General features: G+C 46.0%; 1 protein-coding gene across 1 annotated transcript in view; it reads right to left on the minus strand.

Moving 5' to 3' along the window:
* The window catches only part of LOC115099257 (probable cation-transporting ATPase 13A4), a 257,489-nt gene that overhangs the window by 42,840 nt on the left and 189,776 nt on the right, over nucleotides 1-24,873 (minus strand). Inside the window, exon 24 of the mRNA XM_029616766.1 lies at nucleotides 2,941-3,037. Coding sequence (XP_029472626.1) covers nucleotides 2,941-3,037 — 97 coding nt within the window. The remainder of the gene's footprint in view (nucleotides 1-2,940; nucleotides 3,038-24,873) is intronic.

Raw genomic sequence — 24,873 nt, forward strand, 5'->3', positions numbered from 1 at the left:
GATCCAGTGGAGGATGGGGGGAGTGAGCTATTAAGAGGCTGTGGGTGAGGAGAGAGTGGGGAGATGGGCAAGACGGAGCCAGATATTATTTTAAAACAACGGAGAAGGAGGGTCTGGCTGATTCCAGCTAGGCCTAGCCAAATAGGCCTAGGTCTGGACATATTTTGTGGGAGGGAAAATGGCTCGAGGGGTCAGAGGGCTTCTGAGAGCCTTTTAATTTTCCCCCCATATGAAAATAAAATACCCTAAAATTTTGGGGTATTTTCATAAGAGGAACAAACCGAAAATGGCCTTATTTGTCCCGTTTTACTCAGTTGGGTAAAACAAATTCACAACCCTATGGTGAAGACAGAGGTATGGAATCCGCAGAAGAAGAGGTGAAACGTGATGTTTAATTGATTAGATTCCATTTTCTTACCTAGCAGTTTCAATATAAAATTGGGTACGAATGTACATTTTGTAGTTATGCAGGTGCTAATCTGCTTCTCCTGATTTAATTTAATTTAATTTTGGTTTTTTATTCCATCTTTTGTTTCTATACAGTTACTTCAAATCAGATTATAATAAAGTGAAAGGTAGGTTTTATATGCAAGATCACAATAATGCAGAAAAGAAATGATGAGAAACAATAAAAGTGAACCGATGTGATATCATTGATGAATGTCGGTATATAAAAACTTTAAATAAATAATAAATAAAATAAATAAATAAATAAAGGCTTGGCTAGTTGCTTCATTAATGATGGTTCAGTGTCATGGTTAAGGCTGGGGTTTAATGGCTCAGAGCCCACAGAAGTGTGTAGAGTATGAATTGTCTGAAGTCCGTTGGCCTATGAACTCACATGAATTAGCAGTTTAATCCATGACTCAGCTGGCTGAAAAGTTTTAGTTTCTGGCAAAGAATGGGGAAGAAAGTTCCACAGATCAGGTTTCACGCCCTTGTTGGTTCTGGATCTTGTTTTCTTCAGTGGCTTTGAGGGGTATCGTGATCAGGTATTGTTTTTGGGATTAGTACAGGCTTCTCTGTCAGATAAGTAGGGCCTGATACCTTCCCTTAGCTTTGAAAGTGAGAAATTGGATTTTGAATTTGATGCATGAAGAGAGAAGGAGCCAGTGAAGCATGAATAACTGAGGGGACGCACATTCCCATTTTCTCTTGCCAGTGATGTTTCTGGCAGTGACCTTTTGTAGTAACTGAAGTTTGGTAAGGGTTTTCTGAGGTAGGCAGATATAAATGGTGTTACAATACTCTAGATAGTAGATAACTACTGACTGCATAACTGCGTTGAAATCAATTGGTTGCAGTACGAGGGACAATTGTTTTTTTCTTTACCATGCAGAGCTACCAAAAGGCTTTTAAAGCTACTGCTATTACTTGGCTCTCCATAGTGAGGGCAGAGTCAAGAATGACTCCTAAGCTTTTTACTTTTTGTTGTGGGTTAAAGTTGTGTGTTTCAGATTCACATTTGAAGGCTGTTGTGAGGCACATTTTTTCCCCTGTTCCCCTACCCTTCCTGTGCTATGTTGTTCTTTATAGTGCAATTCTGAACTGTCGAGGCATCTTATCCTAGGAGTGGAACCTGAAACTTCAGAGTAGAAAAGATCAGGCAGATGTTTGTGAGGGAACTGCTTTTCTTTGCTGTGCAGCGCTACTGATAGGAAATGATAACAAGATAAACAGGCCGATACAGTAAAGTGCGCTCCGGTGGAGCGCACTGTTAGCCCGCGTTTCGCCACGCGATTTCACCGTGCTATTTTTACCCCTTATACAGTAAGGGGTAATAGCGAGTCGAAAACGCGCGGCCAACCCCCCCCCCCCCCAAAACTAATAGCGCCTGCAACATGCAAATGCATGTTCATGGCCCTATTAGTTATTCCCGCGCAATACAGAAAGTAAAATGTGCAGCCAAGCCACACATTTTAATTTCTGCTGGCACCGGGAAAGTGTACAGAAAAGCAGAGAGTGGCCTGGGCGCACGTTGGGAGAGCGGGTGCTCGCCTTGGAGCGCCGGCTCTCCCGCAGATTTTACCGTATCGGCCCAATAGCGAGCAAAGCACACGGTAATTTCATTTTGGGGATTTCTGCATACATAATGGGCCTTTACTAATGCTGGGATAGAATTCTCTTTACTTTCTTTCCATAGCATGTTCTCCACCAAGAATGAAAGATTTTTAATTTTCTCTATTGGTTCCTATGCATTGGGTTATGTATGTGATTTTGAGCATATTTAAATGAGTCAGTGTGGAAACTAAAGTGTGGGCAAGCATTATTTTACTTCTTGCCTAAAGTTCCAGTTGTCAGCACAGAGATAACATGCTCAATATGCTGCTTCCACACACCTTTCAGAATTTGGTAGGGTCACTGCATATTGAGAAAGGAATAAAAGGATTCATGTGTATGGTAATGAAGTTGATAATTTATTATGCAATTCCACATGCTGACCGGTCTAAATGGCAGTGAAGAGGGGTTTTATACAACATTTATGAGACACACTAGGTCTCAGAATCATTTCCTTTTAACAAAGGAAGAGATTATTGCTATGGGACTATTGTACGCATTAAAGACTGTGCCAATTCTCAAAGTGAAAGAATGCGAGTACTTTTGCTTTGAAACTGTTATGTATATAAAGAGAGGAAAGACTTCAGAAGCCTGATTTACACAAGTAAAATGATTTTTACCTGTATACCGGTAAATTGTTTTGAAAATTGACCTCCATATGTCAAACTGAAAAAGTATATTTCTAATATAGAAATGCTGGGAGTTTTCCATTTGGGTGAATCAACCTCACTGTTATCTTCAAGTATTACAACTTCACCATGAAGCAAAACTCTGGCCAGGTAATGACCCCTCAAGTTGCCATGCAGACAGAATCCCTCCTCTCTAATCTGGTCCATCAATATCGGCATGAGGTCACAGGAGGAGGAGGAGGAGGAGGATTACCCAATAAAGCAGCAAGATCCCAAGATACTGAATCATGCTGTAGAGTGCCATGTACTTAAAGACACAGAATGATGTGACAAGAGCAGCTCGTCCTTCCCTGTAAAAAAAAAAATAAAAAATTGAATGCTTAGCTGGTGAGGTCTGTTCTTTTCTTAATCAAAGCTAGTGCATATCTCACTATTAAACTTTAGCTATAGCATGATGGCCCCCAAACAAGCAGGCAACATGCCAACAATTATTTTAAAACAAATCGTAGAAAATGTTTTTTCACTCAACGCATAAATAAGCTCTGGAATTAATTGCCAGAAGATGTGGTTAAAGCAGTTAGTGTAGCTAGGTTTAAAAAAGGTTTGGATAAGTTCTTAGAGCAGAAGTCCATAAACTGCTATTAATTAATAAGCAATAGCAGCTTGAGATTTATTTAATGTTTGGGTACTTGCCAGGTACTTGTGACTTGGATTGGCCACTATTGGACACAGGATACTGGGCTTGATGGCCCCTTGGTCTGACCCAGTATGGCATATCTTATGTTAACTTTACTGCAAAAAGAGTTTTTCTTATGGAAAACCTTGACTTCTTTTAAGAAATTGATTTTTTTACAAAAATACTTATTTAACACCAGTTTGGGGAAAAGGTCAGGATATATCAAGAGAAAGGAAATTCTTCAGTGAGACTCGATCCTAATTCATTTTCCAATAAGAACAAACAGGAAGCCGAAAGCATATGCTGAGCCTCACAGAAAGTTCTGGACATCATTACTACTACTATTCCCACAACTACTTCAGTTCTATAGTGATATCAGACTTGCGGGTCGATCCTGTAAGGCCGCGGTAATAACAGTGCGGCAGTGTCAGGCGCACCCTTCCTCCCCGCACGCACAGTTCTCTTCACTAACTCCCCGATACTCTCCTCTAATCGCATGCAAATGCATGCCGCGGCTTTAAAGCGGTAGGGAAGGGTTATGCCCGCGTAACCCATTTTAATGTATAGGCGCTTAATACAGCGCCTATACAGTAACCAGGGTGCGCTGGTACCTGTCATTTCAAATGTCATTTCAAATGACATTTGAAATGACAGGCACCATGAAGTGAAAAAAAAAAATACCAAAAATATGTAAAAACCTGAGGGGCGGATTTTCAGCGCCCTGCTCGCCTAAATCCGCCCAAAACCGGGCGGATTTAGGCGAGCAGGGCCCTGCGCGCCGGTAAGCCTATTTTACATAGGCCTACCGGCGCGCGCAGACCCCGGGACTCGCGTACGTCCCGGGGTTTTCGGAGGGGGGCGTGTCGGGGGCGTGTCGGGGGGGCGGGCCCGGTCGACGTGGCGTTTCGGGGGCGTGTCGGCCGCGTTTTGGGGGCGGGTACGGGGCGTGGCTACGGCCCGGGGGCGTGACCGCGCCCTCCGTACCCGCCCCCAGGTCGCGGCCCGGCGCGCAGCAGGCCCGCTGGCGCGCGGGGATTTACGTCTCCCTCCGGGAGGCGTAAATCCCCCGACAACGGTAAGGGGGGGGTGTAGACAGGGCCGGGTGGGTGGGTTAGGTAGGGGAAGGGAGGGTAAGGTGAGGGGAGGGCAAAGGAAAGTTCCCTCCGAGGCCGCTCCGATTTCGGAGCGGCCTTGGAGGGAACGGGGGGAGGCAGCGCGGCTCGGCGCGCGCAGGCTATACAAAATCGATAGCCTTGCGCGCGCCGATCCAGGATTTTAGTGGATACGCGCGGCTCCGCGCGTATCTACTAAAATCCAGCGTACTTTTGCTTGAGTCTGATGCGCAAGCAAAAGTAGGCTGTTCGCGCGCCTCTTAAAATCTACCCCTGAGTGTTCAAAAAAAAATAATTTTTTAAATACCTGTCGGAGGGCCGCGTGGGTCCAGGCGGCTGGCGGGCTGCGGCGGGAGCCGGGTGGTCGCGTGTTTAATCTAGGCCGCGGGAGGGTGGGCGCCTGTTCCAGGCGGCGGGGGCGGGTGGACACGCGTTAGTTCGAGGCGGGCGGCGGCGGGTGGTCGCGTGTTAAATCTAGGCCGGGTCGCACAGGCGCGCATTCATTCATCCAGGCGGAGGAGCCGGCGGCGAAAGCAGCCGGCTCCGCCTGAATGAATGCGCGCCTGTGCGACCCCTGCGATTCGGCGCTCAAGGCAGTCACATGCCGTGACCCGGCATGCGATTCGGCGCTCAAGGCAGTCACATGCCGTGACGTCACAGCATGTGACTGCCTTGAGCGCCGAATCGCAGGGGTCGCACAGGCGCGCATTCATTCACTGCCGGTGGGGGCTGCCGGGGCAGCCCCCACCGGCAGTGAATGAATGTGACCCCTGCGATTCGGCGCTCAAGGCAGTCACATGCCGTGACGTCACGGCATGTGACTGCCTTGAGCGCCGAATCGCATGCCGGGTCACGGCATGTGACTGCCTTGAGCGCCGAATCGCAGGGGTCGCACAGGCGCGCATTCATTCACTGCCGGTGGGGGCTGCCGGAGAGGCAGCCCCCACCGGCAGTGAATGAATGCGCGCCTGTGCGGACCCGGCCTAGATTTAACACGCGACCACCCGCCGCCCACCGGCCGTCTCGAACTAACGCGTGTCCCCCCGCCGCCGCTGCCGCTGCCACCTGGAACAGGCGCCCACCTGCCCGCGGCCTAGATTTAACACGTGACCACCCGGCTCCCGCCGCCGCCGCCCGCCTGGACCCACGCGGCCCTCCGACAGGTATTTAAAAATTTTTATTTTTTTTTCTGACAGGTTTTATGTGTCCCACATCATTACATTTTCTCGATCATCTGTGTATCGCTTTTTTTTTTTATTGTGTTTTATTGTTTTTGAGTGTCTTAAGCGGTGTCGATGGATTTGTTACTAGACTCACAGTCCTAACTCCTACTAGGGGGAGGCGGTAAACTAACATGTTACGGCCGCGGCAAAACAGTGCGTTACTAATGAGATAACCTGAGCGCGCGTTACGGTATCGGAGGGGAATAGCTAATTCCTTCATTATACAGCTAATTCCTTCATTTACATGCCGGGTGGGGAAGGGTTACGCGTCTGTTTTAAGAAGCGCTACGGACGCGCGAAACTGGAGACTGTATCGCTGGTTTGCCTTACGCGTCCGAATTGTGCGCAGCGAGCTCGTTACAGACGAGAAATCTTCAACTGAACGTTACTGTATCGAGCTGATACTCAGCAATGTGCAGAGACACAGAAACAGTTCCTGTTCCATTGAGCTTTACAGTCTAGACACACATATTAATACAATTCCTGATGCCTCTTATTTGTCTTATTATAACAAATATGTCTAAAATCACTCAGTGCACAATTAAGCTTTGGATTTCATTGCCAGAGGAGATGGTTCAGGAAGTTAGTGTAGCTGGGTTTAAAAAAATTTGGCCAAGTTCCTGAGGAGAAGTCTATAAACTGTTACTAACAAGCAGACTTAGTAAATAGCTGTTACTTATCACTGACCAATAGCAGCATGGGATCTATTTACTGTTTGGGATCTTACCAGGTACTTGTGACCTGGATTGGCCAGTGTTGGAAACAGGATACTGGGCTTGATGGACCCTTGGTCTGACCCAGTATGGCAATTCTTATGTTCTTAAGGCTAGGATCAGGGAGAGCTAGGCTTTTACATTTAAAATCAACCTTTAAAAGGAGGGTTTTTAATAGACTTAAATATGGCCAAAGAGGGAGCATGATGTACCAACTTGGAAAAGTTGCTCCAAACATAGGGAGCAGCACAGAGTTCGGAGCTGGTGATGGAGGTACATCAATATATTTCATCAATGCTAGTGTAAACCCTTAAGAATTTCCGCTTTTACGGGTAATAGCTGTCTTACAAATGCTAAATCTGCATGATATCAAAACAAAAAATGACACAGAACAGCCGCCATTTCTTTCTGTTTACTTTCGAATCATAAATGAGTTGTGAACTCGTTTCCCTTTTCCCCATTAGCAAATACAGAACTGTAGCTCTAATATTTTGCTCGGCAAACATTTATTTTCCTGCCAATTGATGCAAAAATGCACAAACTCAGCAAAGTCGTTTTAAGCTGGGCCGTCAGCAATTCAGAGCAGTCCTTCTATCCCTGCACATCTCTCTACTTTTGCTGGGGACAAGCACTTTTTTCTAGGCATTCTTTTCAGTCAATTCCAAAGTAAAATATAAATAATCATGGGAGAAAAAAAAACTTCCTTTGGCTTTCATTTTTGTTTCATGTTTTATCTAATTTGATTTTTTTTAAATTTTGTTTCAGATTTGTTTAATTTCTGTCATTTCTGTGCATGCTAAAATGACAGAAATAAAAGAAAATGGCATTTCATTGGTTTTTATGCCTTTTCAGATGGGAAACAAAATGAAAATCAATGTGTCATTATGTCCCCATCATCCAACAGCACATCCCTTCAATGAAAACATCTAAATTACATGCAATCTTGCCTAAACTGAAGAATCTTTCATGCAAAGATGGCATTGCAGCCTTCTGCCTCACAGCTGCTTGTTAGGAGGCCAACAAAATAAATGCAGCACCAATGCAACCAAAGCAAGATTTATTTCAGGGGAAAGGGCAGGATTCAACTCTGCTTTCTCCAAGGACAAGCAGGATGGCATACTGGTGAATGCCTAGCTATAGTTTGCTCCCCCAACATAAAATGGGACCAACAAAGCAACAAACATGTGTCGAAGGTATAAGAACATAAGAAAATGCCATACTGGGTCAGACCAAGGGCCCATCAAGCCCAGCATCCTGTTTCCAACAGTGGCCAATCCAGGCCATAAGAACCTGGCAAGTACCCAAAAACTAAGTTTATTCCATATTACCATTGTTAATGGCAGTGGCTATTCTCTAAGTGAACTTAATAGCAGGTAATGGATTTCTCCTCCAAGAACTTATCCAATCCTTTTTTAAACACAGCTATACTAACTGCACTAACCACATCCTCTGGCAACAAATTCCAGAGTTTAATTGTGCGTTGAGTAAAAAAGAACTTTCTCCGATGTATAGTGATTAGTTTTAAATGTGCCCCATGCTAACTTCATGGAGTGCCCCCTAGTCTTTCTACTATCCGAAAGAGTAAATAACCGATTCACATCTACCCGTTTTAGACCTCTCATGATTTTAAACATCTCTATCATATCCCCCCTCAGTCGTCTCTTCTCCAAGCTGAAAAGTCCTAATCTCTTTAGTCTTTCCTCATAGGGGAGCTGTTCCATTCACCTTATCATTTTGGTAGCCCTTCTCTGTACCTTCTCCATCGCAATTATCTTTTTTGAGATGCGGCGACCAGAACTATACACAGTATTCAAGGTGCGGTCTCACCATGGAGTGATACAGAGGCATTATGACATTTTCCGTTTTATTCACCATTCCCTTTCTAATAATTCCCAACATTCTGTTTGCTTTTTTGACTGCTGCAGCACACTGAACCGATGATTTCAATGTGTTATCCACTATGACACCTAGATCTCTTTCTTGGGTTGTAGCACCTAATATGGAACCCAACATTGTGTAATTATAGCATGGGTTATTTTTCCCTATATGCATCACCTTGCACTTATCCACATTAAATTTCATCTGCCATTTGGATGTGCAATTTTCCAGTCTCACAAGGTCTTCCTGCAATGTATCACAATCTGCTTGTGATTTAACTACTCTGAACAATTTTGTGTCATCTGCAAATTTGATTATCTCACTCGTCGTATTTCTTTCCAGATCATTTATAAATATATTGAAAAGTAAGGGTCCTAATACAGATCCCTGAGGCACTCCACTGCCCACTCCCTTCCACTGTGAAAATTGTCCATTTAATCCTACTCTCTGTTTCCTGTCTTTTAGCCAGTTTGCAATCCACGAAAGGACATCGCCACCTATCCCATGACTTTTTACTTTTCCTAGAAGCCTCTCATGAGGAACTTTGTCAAACGCCTTCTGAAAATCCAAGTATACTATATCTACTGGTTCACCTTTATCCACATGTTTATTAACTCCTTCAAAAAAGTGAAGCAGATTTGTGAGGCAAGACTTGCCCTGGGTAAAGCCATGCTGACTTTGTTCCATTAAACCATGTCTTTCTATATGTTCTGTGATTTTGATGTTTAGAACACTTTCCACTATTTTTCTGGCACTGAAGTCAGGCTAACTGGTCTATAGTTTCCTGGATCGCCCCTGGAGCCCTTTTTAAATATTGGGGTTACATTTGCTATCCTCCAGTCTTCAGGTACAATGGATGATTTTAATGATAGGTTACAAATTTTTCCTAATAGGTCTGAAATTTCATTTTTTAGTTCCTTCAGAACTCTGGGGTGTATGCCATCTGGTCCAGGTGATTTACTACTCTTCAGTTTGTCAATCAGGCCTACCACATCTTCTAGGTTCACCGTGATTTGATTCAGTCCATCTGAATCATTACCCATGAAAACCTTCTCCATTACGGGTACCTCCCCAACATCCTCTTCAGTAAACACCGAAGCAAAGAAATCATTTAATCTTTCCGTCATGGCCTTATCTTCTCTAAGTGCCCCTTTAACCCCTCGATCATCTAACGGTCCAACTGACTCCCTCACAGGCTTTCTGCTTCGGATATATTTTTAAAAGTTTTTACTGTGAGTTTTTGCCTCTACAGCCAACTTCTTTTCAAATTCTCTCTTAGCCTGTCTTATCAATGTCTTACATTTAACTTGCCAACGTTTATGCTTTATCCTATTTTCTTCTGTTGGATCCTTCTTCCAATTTTTGAAAGAAGATCTTTTGGCTAAAATAGCTTCTTTCACCTCCCCTTTTAACCATGCCGGTAATCGTTTTACCTTCTTTCCAACTTTCTTAATGTGTGGAATACACCTGGACTGTGCTTCTAGAATGGTATTTTTTAACAATGACCACGCCTCTTGGACAACAAGCTTTGTTGGTAAAAAGGGAAGGCAACCTGAAAAAGAAAGAATGGATCCTAGGCGAGTTCTATACCTCAAACAGGTTCCAAAGGACAGACTAGCCAAACCTGCTGTCATGTGGGCCATCCCTATCCAAATAGTAATACAATGTGAATGAGTGGATAGAACTCCATGATGCAACTCTGCCGATCTTATCCATGGGGACTGCTCACAGGTGGGACACCGACATTACCATGGCTTGAGCACAGTGAGCCTTGACATGGTCCACAACATGCAATCCCACCTGGATATAACATAAGAAGATGCAGTCTGCTAGCCTACTGGAAAGTGTTTGCTTTGCAACAGCAATATCCAACCTGTTCTGCTGAAAAGAAACAAAGTTGGGTGAACTGTCTATGGGCATCTGTTTGCTCCAAAGGCTCTTTTGCAGTCCAAAACTGTGCAGAGCCTGTTCGCTTTGGTGAGAATGGGCCCTGGGAGAAAATGTTGGCTAGGGTTAGGGGGGTGTTGTTACAGACACGTTCAGAGGTATCCATTGTAAAATTGATCTCATTAAATAATTTTTGACCTTATAAGTGATGAAAAGGAGTTGATTTATACCCGGGATACCTCTGAACGTGTCTGTAACACTCCCCTAACACCAACTCACCTCCCGAAAACTTACCCAGAATCCAAGTGCCGCTTTACAATGGTCAAGATATAGCGTATCAGACTGAGCCCTAAAAACAGGTTTGTTTTCTCTCTCTCTCTCTCATGTTCAGCAGACACAGCTGCATGCGTCAACAGTATTTTATAAAATACCTTGTATTTTTGTGAGCGGCAAGATTTGGGCAGGCGCACAGCCCTTTTTGAAAATCTACTTTTTAGGTAGGAACTTAGGGTGCGTGCGTAAGACCACCCTATCATGGTAAAACTTTGTATAAGGTGGATGTCACTAAGGCCTGAAGTTCGTTGACCCTATAAGCTGAAGTGACCACCACCAAAAATATGACCTTCCAGGTCAGGTACTTTAGGTCACAGAAGCCCAGTGGCTCAAAGGGAGCTTTCATCAACTGGGCTAAAACCATGTCGGGATCCCAAGACACTTCAGGAGATCATGGGGGAGGCTTCAATTGAAGAAGACCTCACATAAAATGTACAACTATAGGCTGTAGAGAGATGGGCTTACCTTCTACACCATGGTGGTATGCACCAATCTCACTTAGGTGGACCCTAACAGAGTTGGTCTTCAGACCATCTCCAAAGGTGTAGAAGATGGTCAAGCAACTTTTGTGAGGAGCAGGAGAAGGGACCTAGGGCAGTTTGCTCACACAGAACTGAACATCTCCTCCATTTCAGTGCATAGGACTTTCTAGTGGAAGGCTTTCTGGAAGCCACCAGAATCCAAGACACAATTTCCGAGAGATCGAGTGATTGTAGGATCAGCCTCTCAATGAGCGACAGGGCCTGGAGGTTGGCATGCTACAACCGACCTCAATCCTGGATGATGAGATCTGGGGAAGTCCCCAGCCTGATCAGTTTCCTGATGGACATCTACCAAAGTAGTGGAAACCAGATCAGTCTTGGCTAATGAAGGGCCATGAGGATCATAGTCTCTTTGTCCTTGTGAAGCTAGGACTAATGGAGTTGGAGGATACACATACAGGAGGCCCTTGCCCCAATGGCAAGCGAAGGTATCTGATGCTAGCTTGCTGTGTAACCTCTATGGGGAACAGAACTGAGGGATCTTTCCGTTCCAAGGCACAGTGAACAGATCCATCTCCGGGCTTTCCCACAGGTGGAAGATCCAATTCACCGCCCCTTGGTCCACAGACTATTCGTGACATCGGAAGGAACAACTCAGTCTGTATGCTGTCATGTTCTCCTTTCTGGCCAGATACATGGCCTTAAGTACCATCCCTTGGGAGAGGGCCCATGATCAAATCTGGACTGCTTCCCGACACAGGAGGTATGAACGAGCCCGTGCCTCCCTGTTTGTTGACATACCACATTGCAACTTCAACGTCATAAGAAAACATAAGAACATAAGAAATTGCCATACTAGGTCAGACCAAGGGTCCGCCAAGCCCAGCATCCTGTTTCCAACAATGGCCAATCCAGGTTACAAGTACTTGGCAAGTACCAAAACACTAAGTAGATCCCATGCCACTGATGCTATGCTGTTAAACAATTTGATTAATAGCAGTTAATGGACTTCTCTTCCAAGAACTTATCCAAACCTTTTTTAAACCCACCTACACTAACTGCACTAACCACATCCTCTGGCAACAAATTCCAGAGCTTAATTAGGCACCGAGTGAAAAATAATTTTCTCCAATTAGTTTTAAATGTGCTACTTCCTAACTTCATGGAGTGCCCCCTAGTCCTTCTATTATCCAAAAGAGTAAATAACCGATTCACATTTACCCGTTCTAGACCTCTCATGATTTTAAAGACCTCTATCATATCCCCCCCTCAGCCTTCTCTTCTCCAAGCTGAACAGCCCTAACCTCTTTAGCCTTTCCTCATAGGGGAACTGTTCCATCCCTTTATCATTTTGGTCACCCTTCTCTGTACCTATTCCATCGCAACTGTATTTTTTTTAGATGCGGCAACCAGAATTGTACACAGTACTCAAGGTGCGGTCTCACCATGGAGCGATACAGAGGCATTATGACATTTTTCGTTTTATTCACTATTCCCTTCCTAATAATTCCTAACATTCTGTTTGCTTTTTTGACTGCTGCAGCACACTGAGCCAATGATTTTGATGTATTATCTACTATGACAGCTAGATCTTTTTCCTGGGTGGTAGTTCCTAATATGATACCTAACATTGTGTAACTACAGCATTGATTATTTTTTCCTATATGCATTACTTTGCACTTGTTCACATTAAATTTCATCTGCCATTTGGATGTCCAATCTTCCAGTCTCACAAGGCTTTCCTGCAATTTATCACAATCTGCTTGTGATTTAACTACTCTGAATAATTTTGTATCATCTGCAAATTTGATTACCTCACTCGTCGTATTCCTTTCCAGATCATTTATAAATACATTAAAAAGCAACAGTCCAAGTATAGATCCTTGAGACACTTCACTGTTTACCCTTTTCCACTGAGAAATTTGACCATTTAATCCTACTCTGTTTCCTGTCTTTTAACCAGTTTGTAATCCACAAAAGGACTTTGCCTCCTATCCCATGACTTTTTAGTTTCCTTAGAAGCCTCTCATAAGGAACTTTGTCAAACGCCTTCTAAAAATCCAAATACACTACATCAACTGGCTCACCTTTATCCACATGTTTATTAACCCCTTCAAAAAAAATGAAGCAGATTAGTGAGGCAAAACTTGCCTTGGGTAAATCTATGCTGACTGTGTTCCATTAAACCATGTCTTTCTATATGCTCTGTGATTTTGATCTTTAGAATTGTTTCCACTATTTTTCCAGGCACTGAAGTCAGGATCACTGGTCTATAGTTTCCCGGATCATCCCTGGAGCCCTTTTTAAATATTGGGCTTATATTGGCCACCCTCCAGTCTTCAGGTACAATGGATGATTTTAATGATAGGTTACAAATTTTAACTAATAGATCTGAAATTTCATTTTTTAGTTTCTTTAGAACCCTCGGGTACATGCCATCCAGTCCAGGTGATTTGCTACTCTTTAATTTGTCAATCTGGCCTACTACATCTTCCAGGTGCACAGTGATTTGGTTCAGTTCATCTGAATCATCACCCCTGAAAACCATCTCCGGAACTGGTATCTCTCTGATATCCTCATTAGTAAACACAGAAGCAAAGAATTAATTTAGTCTTTCTGCAATAGCCTTATTTTCCCTATGAGCCCCCTTAACCCCTCGGTCATCTAACGGTCCAATCGACTCCCTCACAGGTTTCTTGCTTCAGATATATTTTTAAAAGTTTTTATTATTAGTTTTTGCCTCTATGGCCAACTTCATTTCAAATTCTCTCAGCCTGCCTTATCAATGTTTTACATTTAATTTGACAATGCTTATGCTTTTTCCTATTTTATTCAGATGGATCCTTGTTCCAATTTTTGAAGGCTGTTCTTTTGGCTAAAATAGCGTCTTTCACCTCACCTTTTAACCATGCCAGAAATCGTTTTGCCTTCCTCCCACCTTCCTTAATGCATGAAATACATCTGGACTACACTTCTAAGATTGTATTTTTAAACAATGTCCACACCTATTGTACACTTTTAACCTTTGCATTTGCACCTTTCAGTTGTTTTCTATTTTCCTCATTTTATCAAAGTTTCCCTTTTGAAAATTTAGTTTTAAAGCTGTAGATTTACTTATTGCCCCCCCCTGCCAGATATTAGTTTAAATTTGATCATGTTATGATCACTATTGCCAGGTGTCCCCACCACCATTATCTCTCTCACCAAGTCCTGCATTCCATTAAGAATTAAATCTAAAATAGCTCCCTCTCTTGTTGGTTCCTGAAATAATTGCTCCATGAAGCATCCATCCAGGAATTTTATGACTCTAGCATGTCTGTTATATTTACTCAGTCAATATTGGGGTAATTGAAATCTCCCATTATTACTGCACTGTCAAACTGGTTAGCGTCCTGTTAGCTCTGTGGATCCTTGAGCTGGCACAAGCGCTGGAATCACCCCCGATGGTCGGCCCCCAGAGGTCCTCGTAGCCGGGAGGCAGTACAGGTCCAGGAGACCCAGCAGGAGCTTCACCTATACCAATCTGTGTTCCCCTCAGGTTGAGCCCTTGGGTACCGGGGCTGGTAGGACTTAGGGTGGGGGACTCCTGGTGCAGGGCGGTCCCGATGGAGAGTAAGTGTTAGGAAGTCCGGGTCGAGGCGGGCAGAGTCCGGCAGTCAGGGCAGGTGGTGAGCAGACAGCACGAGGAACCAGGCCAGAGGTCAGGGCAGGCAGCGGACTCACAGGAACCAGGAACAAGCCGAAGGTCAGGACGGGTAGCAGACACGCAGAAACCAGGAAACCAAGCCGAAGTCGAGACCAGGAAGACAATCCGAGGAATAAGGGACAAGGAACTGGAGCAGCGGAACCACGGGCAAAGGGCAGGCAGGCACTCAGGAACAGGCAGGAACTGGAACGCAGCAACAATGCACTCAAAGAGTAGGACCTGTTGCCAATGCAAGGAACGCTGGACTGAGCTGGGCTTAAATAGCCCGGGTGTCTGACGTCATCTTCGGGGGCCAGGATGAGGTTTCCCTCCGCGGCCCCTTTAAGATGCGGCAGATTTCGGATGTTGTCCCAAAGTCCCTGAGTGGTTTGGTGCCACTGGGACCATAGCATCCACTGGGCTCTTCGCATGTGCAAGTGTGCTATGGGAGTGACATGTACTGTTGTGGCCATATGGCCCAACAACCTCAACTTGTGCCTGGCTGAGACCTGCTGGCTCATTTGAATCTCTGCTATAATGGCCCTCGAGCTGGCTCACTTGAATCTCTGCTATGATGGCCCTCGAGCACAGCAGGAAGGCCTTGTTATGAGCCATCTCCAGCAGGGCTCCGATGAAGTCCAATTGCTGTAACAGGCTGAGATTGGACTTGGGGTAGTTGATGATGACCCATAGTGACTCCAGCACCTGGTTGGTCGAGTGCACGGACTCCATGGCCCCTGTCCAAGAGGTGCACGACCAGTCAATCATTCAGATACAGGAAAACATGGACTCCCAGTCTGAGCAGGTGCTCAGCCTCCATGGCAAGGCATTTTGTGAAGACACGTGGGGCTGATGCTAGCCCAAACAGCAAAACATGGTACTGGAAGTGCTGATTTCCCACCACAAATCGGAGATACTTCTGGTGACCATGGAATATCTTGATGTGGGTGTACACATAGAAACATAGAAATGATGGCAGAAAAAGACCAAACTGCCCATCCAGTCTGCCCAGCAAGCTCCCACACTTATATTCCCATACTTATCTGTTTCACCGACCACCAAGTTCAGGGCCCTTGTTGGTAACTGATTCAAATTTCCTGCCACCCCCTGCCATTGATGCAGAGAGTAATGTTGGAGTTGCATCAAAAGTAAATCATAAGGCTTAATGGCTACATGCGGGATAACACCGCATCAAGCAAGTTATCCCGATGCTTGCTTACCCAGACTGCACAGATCAATGCCTTGTTGGATGTCATCTGAATGTAAATCCTCTTTTCCACATTTCCCCCTGCTGTTGAAGCAGAGAGCAACGCTGTATATGCATTCAAAGTGAAGTATCAGGCTTTAGATCGAGGGAGCATAGCTAATCCCCTTTTTGCAACAAGGGGATCAAGGTGCCCAGGGAAACCATCTTGAACTTTTCCTTCCGGAGAAATTTGTTCAGGGCCCTTAGGCCCTTAGTCCTCCTTTTATTTTTTGGAATCAGGAAGTACTGGGAGTAGAATCCCCACCCTCTTTTCTCTAGTAGGACGGGCTCAACCGCTCTGGCTGATAACAGGGAGGAGAGCTCCGCAAGAAGTACTTCCTGATGTGCTACCAGTCCCCAATAGGGACTTGGGGCAGTTTGGAAGGGTACTCAAAAAGTTTAATTTGTACCCTCCCTTGATGATGGATAGGACCCACTGGTTGGAAGTTACAAGGGGTCACTTGCTTGCATAGAACTGTAGCCTCCCCCCGACTGGGGGAGCTAACGTCTTGTGTAGACATGGCTATGTTCCCTACGATCCAGTCAAAACCCCGTCCCGGGAGTTGACTGGGATGTCTGCAGGGCTTCAGGGGCCCTCTGCTGTCTGGGATGGCTGCAAGGGGCCTATTGTTGCTGATGGGGTCGAGGTGGTAGAGGATAGTATTTCCTCAGGTGGAATAAAGGCCTCATATGGCTTGGCCTCAAAGACATCCTAGCTGAGAAGGGTGGGCCCTGGATGCCAATGGAGAGCTGCTGAAGTATTACATGGTGTTCATGCATTTGAGACACCGTGTCCTTCATTCTATCTGAAGAGATGCTCTCCAGTGTACAGCACATCAGCGAGTCTGTCCTGCATTTCCTGTCAGAGATCATATGCCTGCAGCCATGCTAGTCTGCAGGTGCTGATTCCAGCTGCAGAGACCCTCAATGCCAATTCAAAAACATCGTAGGTTGCTTGGACCCCATATTTTTCACACTCCAGGCCCTTCTGCACCAGCGACTTGAGGGTGTCCTGCTGCTGCTGAGTCAGCTGCTCAGCCACCCCCTGCTTCAGAATGTCTCGCTATGCAAGCAATGAGCATGACGCCTCCCAAGAGCATTCATGGCCCTCTGATCCTTCCCTGGGAGTCAAGGAATGGGACTGGCCTTCTTAAGAGCAGATTTGATGACCACAGACTGATGCGGTAGCTGACACTTGTCAAATCCGAGAGCCTTTTGGACAAGATAACCACGTCCGCCTTGCTGTTAACAGGAGGAACTGAGAGGGGGTGTTCCCACATCTTCAACAGTAACTCTACAAGGATCTCATGCACTGGGACTGCCACAATCTCATTGGGAGGCTCTACAAACTGGAGGATATCCAGCATTTTGTGCTGGGTAATATCTTCCTTCACCACCTTTCTGACAAACCCTGCAAAGGAAAGGTCTTCTGGATGAAACTTCCTTCTGTCAGCAGGAAGAGATGGTTCCAAGGGGAGAACTTCTGATGCATCGTCGGAGACATCAGATGCATCATCTCCCCAGGGGTCATAGGGGCCTCTCTTCCTCACTTCATGATGGTGTGCTTGGGCCCTGGCCACTCTGCCTCTGACTAGTGATATGGGTACTGGCTCTACTGGCTGTGGGGGCTCAGCCCTGGTGCTGGTGCAGTCTGTGGACAAGCTTCCTCCTCCAAGGAGCTGTGAACCAACACTGGATCAGTCGGTAAGTGCCACAATACCCGCCAGGCATTGGTACCACCCCGGAAACTGACATTGGCTGTGTTGGTAAAGCACAGAGGAGCACGTGCAGGGATTCCAACAGCCACTCGATGATGGATGGTGCCGGTTCCGGGGCTGTCGGTGCCACGACACCCAGACTCTGCATCGCCTTCTCCATGGTCATCTGTATGTGCCTATCCAACTCCTCCTCAAAGATCTCTGATGCCAATACTGATTGGGATCCAGGTGGTGTGACCACATTCTCTTCAGAACCAATAGGAAGGTCAGTGGTGGGCATTGGAGTCAGTGGAAACTGTCATGAACCCTGGGCATCACTTGAGGATTGGTGCTCCTCACCATGGGGACACTTCGGAGGCATCACACCCGAAGCTGGTGCATCCCTGTGCCCGGCACCGTGCATCGACAGAGACAGATGCCAATGCTTCTTTGACTCCCCTCAATGCTCGGATCGGTCCTTCCTTGGTGCAGAGGTCAAAGACGACGAACTTGATGCCTTTGACCTGGGGGAGGCAGACAATGGTCTGTCTTCAGTGAACCTGGCAGCCATCCTCATTGACAGAACCAACAGCTCCGCCGATGTCGCTGCCTCGGTGTCCACTGGTGCAACTCCATGGCTCCCTGATTCCAATGCCTCTGATGCCGATATCGATGATCCACCTTTCTCTGACCAGAAGAGTTGCTCCATCTTTTCGGGTCAGATCTTACATCCATTAGATGTCATCTTGGCACACTTGCTGCAACCTCAAAAGTCATGCGATGCCCTCAGGCAAAGAACACATTGTTCATGGGGATCTGTGATCAACATAGCCCTTGAACATCGAGGTCAAGCATAAAACAGACGTGGATATGTCGGCACGAAATAAAAGGGATGACAAATCGAACTTGATGGCGGTGACCAATGATGACCAGCGGGTACAGAGGGCACCACTGCTCCAGGGAAGTCAGAAAATAAAAAATGAAACGCTAAGAAGCCTGGCTAAGAAGACTAAGGGGATATAAACCAAGGGATCCTGTGTCGATGACAAGAACTCACTGGAAAGTAGCACAAAACCACAAAAAAACTCAAAAAAGAGAGAGAAAGACTCAATTACCCATGACAATGAGGCCCCGTGGAAAAAAAGAGACAGAAAGGACCCCGCGTGAAATAAAGGCATGCTGGGCATGTTTAGAGAGGCTCAGTCAATGTTCTAGAAACTTTGACATCAGTTTTCCGTGCTGAGCTCCATCCAATGATGTCACCCATGTATGAGGACTGCCTGTTATGAATCAGAAGGTGGACCCCTGTTCCGAGGTAGAGTCAGCGCTACCTAAAAGGAAGAATCCCCTTAGATCTCTACCATCGCAGGCCAAGGCCGAATGCTGTAGCTGTAGAATGAAGGCTTCACCCTGGAAGCTCGAGGTCCCCCCAGGAGAAGCCCGTAGGGATCCAGCCGCTGGGACTTAGGAGACTCCCTTGAAGACTGAAGAAGGTCTGGATGCAGGCATCTCCTGCGGGTCATGGGTTCTAGACAGCTGGCACCTCCAGCAGGTCGTAGTAGTCTTGAAGACGGAGTCACAGAGTAGTCCACAGCTGGTCCGAAGGTTTGGTAAAGGGTTGAAGTCCAGTCCAAGATCAAAGCAGGAGAAGGGTCCGAAGCCGGTACAGGAGAAATCAGGAGATGGGTCACAAGCCGTACCAGGATCAAGCCAGGGAAACACGAATGCCGGTCCAGAGGTCAGAAGCCAAGAGTCAATACATGGAGCAGGGGAGCAGAGCGGGGCAAAGAACCAAGATCAAGAAGCTCAGGAACAAACTCAGCCAGGAACCTTGATACCAAGGCAAGGTCTGAGGCTCAGACCTTGCCTGAAGTACAGGAAGTCAGGGGAGGAGTCTCAGGAGGAGCCATGACTATTTCCTGTCATGGCTCCTTTAAGAGTAGTCATCAGCCATGCACGCGGCTCTAGTGAAGGCAGAGGGGGAGGAGCCAAATCGTCCGCGGGACCACGCTGCCGAGCCTGGCTGCGGCGGCAGCCGCCGGAGAAAGCGGAAGAGGGCTGCCTGCAACTGTTGGAGCCCTTGACGATGCCCGACACCTTGGGTAATTATTTCTTTCTTGACCGCCGGCCCAGCCCTGATTGCGGCCCGCCGCGGCCGGTGGCCATGATGCCCGGCCCTGGTCGCGACCTGACGCGGCCGGTGGTGCTAACAGTACCCCCTCCTTTAGGCCTCCTCCTAGAAGGCTTGGGTTTACCAGGGTGTTTGGAGTGAAAGTCCTTGAGAAGAGACTTATCCAGTACATTCTTAGCAGGCTCCCAAGAATTCTCTTCCGGTCCAAATCCTTCCCACGCTAGGAGGTATTCCCAGATGTTGCCCCGTCTCCGGACATCCAGAATGTCACGTACTTGATATATGGTTTCGTCCACTGCTCTACGCTGCACCATCTCGGGAGTTTTCCGGGTAGGCCAAGTGAGGATCAACGGCTTCAGAAGGGACACATGGAAGGAGTTGTGAATCCTCAATGTGGCGGGCAATCGAAGTTGGTAGCTCACAGGATCTAATTGTCGCAGTACTGGAAAAGGTCCAATGTAGCGAGGAGCCAATCGCATCGAAGGTACCCGCAAATGGATGTGCCGGGTGCTGAGCCACACCTTTTCCCCTGGACGGAACTGGGGAGCCCGTCATCGATGTTGGTCAGCAAATCTCTTAGCGGATTGAGCTGCTTTATGTAACATCTGTTGAGTATGGATCCAAAGCTGTTTCAGTTGTGCCGCAGTTAGCTGAGCCGCAGGCGAAGGAACAGGCAGCGGCACAGGCAAGGGTGGCCTGGGCTGATGGCCAAAGACAATCTGAGAAGGAGATGCCCCCGTCGAGGTGCCGGCATGCGAATTGTGGGAGAATTCAGCCCAGGAAAGAAGTGACGCCCAATCATCCTGTCGAGAGTTGACATAAAGCCGTAGAAATTGTTTTAACATTTGGTTTGTACATTCCGCCTGACCATTAGCTTGAGGATGGAATGCTGTGGTAAAGTCCAGAGAAATACGAAATTTCTTGCAGAGGTTGAGCCAGTATCAAGCAGTGAACTGAGGGCCACGGTCTGAGGTGATGTGCTGAGGCAGTCCGTGAAGACGAAAAATGAGATGCATGAATAATTGAGCCAGCCAGGGAGCAGACGGGAGGGAGGGCAGCGGAATAAAGTGGGCCATTTTTGAAAAGCGATCCACCACTACCCATATCACAGTGTTGCCTTCAGATGGTGGAAGTTCCACAATGAAGTCTGTGGAGATATGTGTCCATGGTTTCGTGGGAACTGGCAATGGTTGTAAGAGACCCCAAGTTTTCCCTGTAGGAATTTTATGTTGAGCGCAAGTTGGACATGAGTCTACATAAGCTCTTATATCCTTTGTCATCTCAGGCCACCAGTAGTATTGTTGGAGGAGGGTTTGAGTTCGAACTCTTTCCGGGATGCCCGGCTAACTGGGAATCGTGACCCCCAAGCCAATACTTTATTATGTAACATAGAAACATAGAAATGACGGCAGAAGAAGACCAATCGGCCCATCCAGTCTGCCCAGCAAGCTTTACACTTCTTTTTTCTCATACTTATCTGTTTCTCTTGGCTCTTAGTAACCTTTGGTTCTATTTCCCTTTCACCCCCATCATTAATGTAGAGAGCAGTGATGGAGCTGCATCCAAGTGAAATATCAAGCTTGATTAGTTAGGGGTAGTAACCGCCGCAATAAGCAAGCTACACCCATACTTATTCGTTTACCCAGACTATGTTATTCAGCCCTTATTGGTTGTTTTTCTTCTCCCCTGCCGTTGAAGCAGAGAGCTATGCTGGATATCGTGAAGTATTAGTTTTTCTTCTCCCTTGCCGTTGAAGCAGAGAGCTATGCTGGATATGCGTGAAGTATTAGTTTTACTTCTCCCCTGCCGTTGAAGCAGAGAGCTATGCTGGATATGCGTGAAGTATGTTTTTCTTCTCCTCTGCTGTTGAAGCAGAGCTATGCTGTATATGCATTGAAAGTGAAGTATGTATTGAAAGCCACATTAACTATCAACAAATATTGAATAAGCCTAATAATTGGTAATACCTATAGCCTTTGAACTCTCCGTTAATTTTACATACTCTTACCCACCCCTGGGTTTTGTTTTTTTTAAATTTGGAGATGGCAGCCCTCCATCCTTCCGCTCCATGAAGGTGGAACACCAACCACTGGCCACTGGCATCCCGCTCCGTGAATGCCTCTGTGGCTACTGCCGCACCGTGCAGTGTTTTGCTGCTTCCTCTTTATACACGTCCTCTAGACCTGATGGACCTTATCTGTTACTCTTGGCTCTTAGTAACCTTTTGATTCTATTTCCCTTCTACCCCCACCATTAATGTAGAGAGCAGTGTTGGAACTGCCTCTAAGTGAAATATCTAGCTTAATTAGTTAGGGGTAGTAACCGCTGCAATAAGCAAGCTATACCCATGTTTATTTGTTTACCAAGACTAAATAATTCAGACCTTGTTGTTTTTTTCTGTATATAGATCTAATTTTCTTCATTCCCCCTGCCGTTGAAGCAGAGAGTTATGCTGGATATGCATTGAAAGTGAAGTATCTGACTTTCTCCCCTGCCGTTGAAGCAGAGAGTTATGCTGAATATGCATTGAAAGTTAACTATGAGACTTCCTCCCCTGCTGTTGAATCAGAGAGCTATGCTGGATATGCGTGATGTATCAGTCTTTCTCCCATGCCGTTGAAGCAGAGAGCTACCACTGTTTTACCTGGTGGAACCGTGAATGTAGCGGAGAGAATAAAGCGAGCCGGGTCAATGATATGTTGTACGGGCTCTTCCGTATCGTTGGTGGAGAAGGATCGGGATAAGGCATTAGCCTTAATGTTCTTATCGGCTGGTCGGTAGCGTAATTCGAAATTAAAGCGTGTGAAAAAGAGGGCCCAGCGAGCCTGATGGGGGTTCAAACGTTGAGCTTGCTGAAGATATGTCAAGTTTTTATGGTCTGTGAAGACTGTTATGCGGTGTTGTGCTCCTTCCAACCACTGCTGCCACTCCTCAAATGCCAGCTTAATGGCGAGAAGCTCCTTATCCCCAATGGAGTAATTGCGTTCTGCCGGAGAACATTTTTTGGAGAAGTATGAGCAAGGATGAGATGTCCCTGATGTGTTGGTCTGACTTAAGACGGCTCCAGCTCCCTCTGCTGATGCATCCACTTCTACAATGAATGGAAGTCTGGGATCGGGATGTTGAAGACATGGTTGTTGCAGGAAGGAGTTCTTGAGTGCCTGGAAAGCTTCTTCAGCCTCTATGGACCAGGCCTTGATGTTAGCCCCCTTACGAGTTAGAGCAGTAAGAGGTGCAGCTAGTTTAGAAAAGTTCGGAATAAAACTACGATAGTAGTTCGCTAATCCAAGAAAGCGTTGAAGTGCACGTAGTCCATTAGGCTGGGGCCATTCTTGGATGCATTTCAACTTAGAGGGGTCCATCTGAAAACCCTGTTTAGAGATAATATACCCCAGGAAGGGTAATGACTCTCGTTCAAAAATGCATTTTTCAATTTTGGCATACAGCCGGTTCTCTCTTAGGCGTTGCAAAACCTGAACGACGTGTTGCCGGTGTGACTGTAGATTGGGAGAAAATATTAGAATGTCGTCTAAATAGACCACTACGCAGACATAAAGTAGACCTCAAAATATTTCATTAATGAGGTGTTGAAAAACTGCAGGAGCATTGGTCAATCTGAATGGCATAACAAGATATTCATAATGGCCATCTCTGGTATTAAAAGCCATTTTCCATTCATCTCCTTCACGAATCCTGATTAGGTTATATGCTCCTCTGAGATCTAATTTAGAAAATACCCGGGCTCCTTGTAAATGGGGCACATTTAAAACTAATCGGAGAAAGTTCTTTTTTACTCAACGCACAATTAAACTGGAATTTGTTGCCAGAGGATGTGGTTAGTGCAGTTAGTATAGCTGTGTTTAAAAAAGGATTGGATAAGTTCTTGGAGGAGAAGTCCATTACCTGCTATTAAGTTCACTTAGAGAATAGCCACTGCCATTAGCAATGGTAACATGGAATAAACTTAGTTTTTGGGTACTTGCCAGGTTCTTATGGCCTGGATTGGCCACTGTTGGAAACAGGATGCTGGGCTTGATGGATCCTTGGTCTGACCCAATATGGCATTTTCTTATGTTCTTATGATCAAAGAGTTCAGCAATTAAAGGTAATGGAGAGCAGTCTTTTATGGTTATGGCATTGAGTCCCCGGAAATCAATACATGGACGCAGAGTCCCATCTTTTTTTCCCACGAAGAAAAAACTGGCTCCCGCCGGAGACGTAGATTGTCGAATGAACCCCTTCTGTAGATTCTCTTGAATGTATTTGGTCATGGCGTGGGTCTCCGAGGCGGATAATGGATAGACCCTACCCTGAGGTGGAGTCTCCCCTGGAACCAGATTAATGGCACAATCAAACTCCCAATGTGGAGGCAAGGTTTCAGCGGCTGTTTTGGAGAACACGTCAGCAAACTGACCATACTGAGACGGCTAACCCTCAAGAAGAGCAGTACAGATATAACTGTCCATGGGCGTGGTTTCTTTAAGACAGATTTCTTGGCATGCTGAACCCTAATGAAGAAGCTTTAAAGACTTCCAGTCGAACTGAGGGTTATGACGTTGTAACCAGGGGATGCCCAAGACCACGGGATGTATGGCTCTCTGGATAACGTGTCCTCTCGCAATCAGTAAGAGACCTAGGAGTCACACTTGACCCTCAATTCTGCTTACAGAAATTCATCTCCTCTACCATGAAGGATTGTTACTACAAATTACACATCCTCAAAAAACTTAAACCTTTGCTGCACTTCCATGACTTTAGAACTGCCCTGCAAGCCTTAATATTATCCAAAATTGATTATTCAAACTCCCTACTCCTAGCACTTCCCAAGAACAGCATTGCCCCCCTACAGCTGCTTCAAAATGCAGCTGCACGAGTACTTACAGGCACCCGTAGAAAAGAACATATCACACCCATTCTCAAACAACTCCACTGGCTCCCCATCGCAGACAGAATTCAATTCAAAACTCTTACACTCATCCATAAAGCCATACACAATCCTGAAATGCTCTGGTTTCCAGACAGTCTACACCTTCGTTCCTCTTCCAGACCTACCAGAACCCCATACACAGCTAATATTCACACACCCTCTCCCAAACTCTATCACCTTACAGCCACTAAACAAC

Source organism: Rhinatrema bivittatum, chromosome 9, assembly GCF_901001135.1.
Source record: "Rhinatrema bivittatum chromosome 9, aRhiBiv1.1, whole genome shotgun sequence".
In the NCBI taxonomy this organism is placed as follows: domain Eukaryota; kingdom Metazoa; phylum Chordata; class Amphibia; order Gymnophiona; family Rhinatrematidae; genus Rhinatrema; species Rhinatrema bivittatum.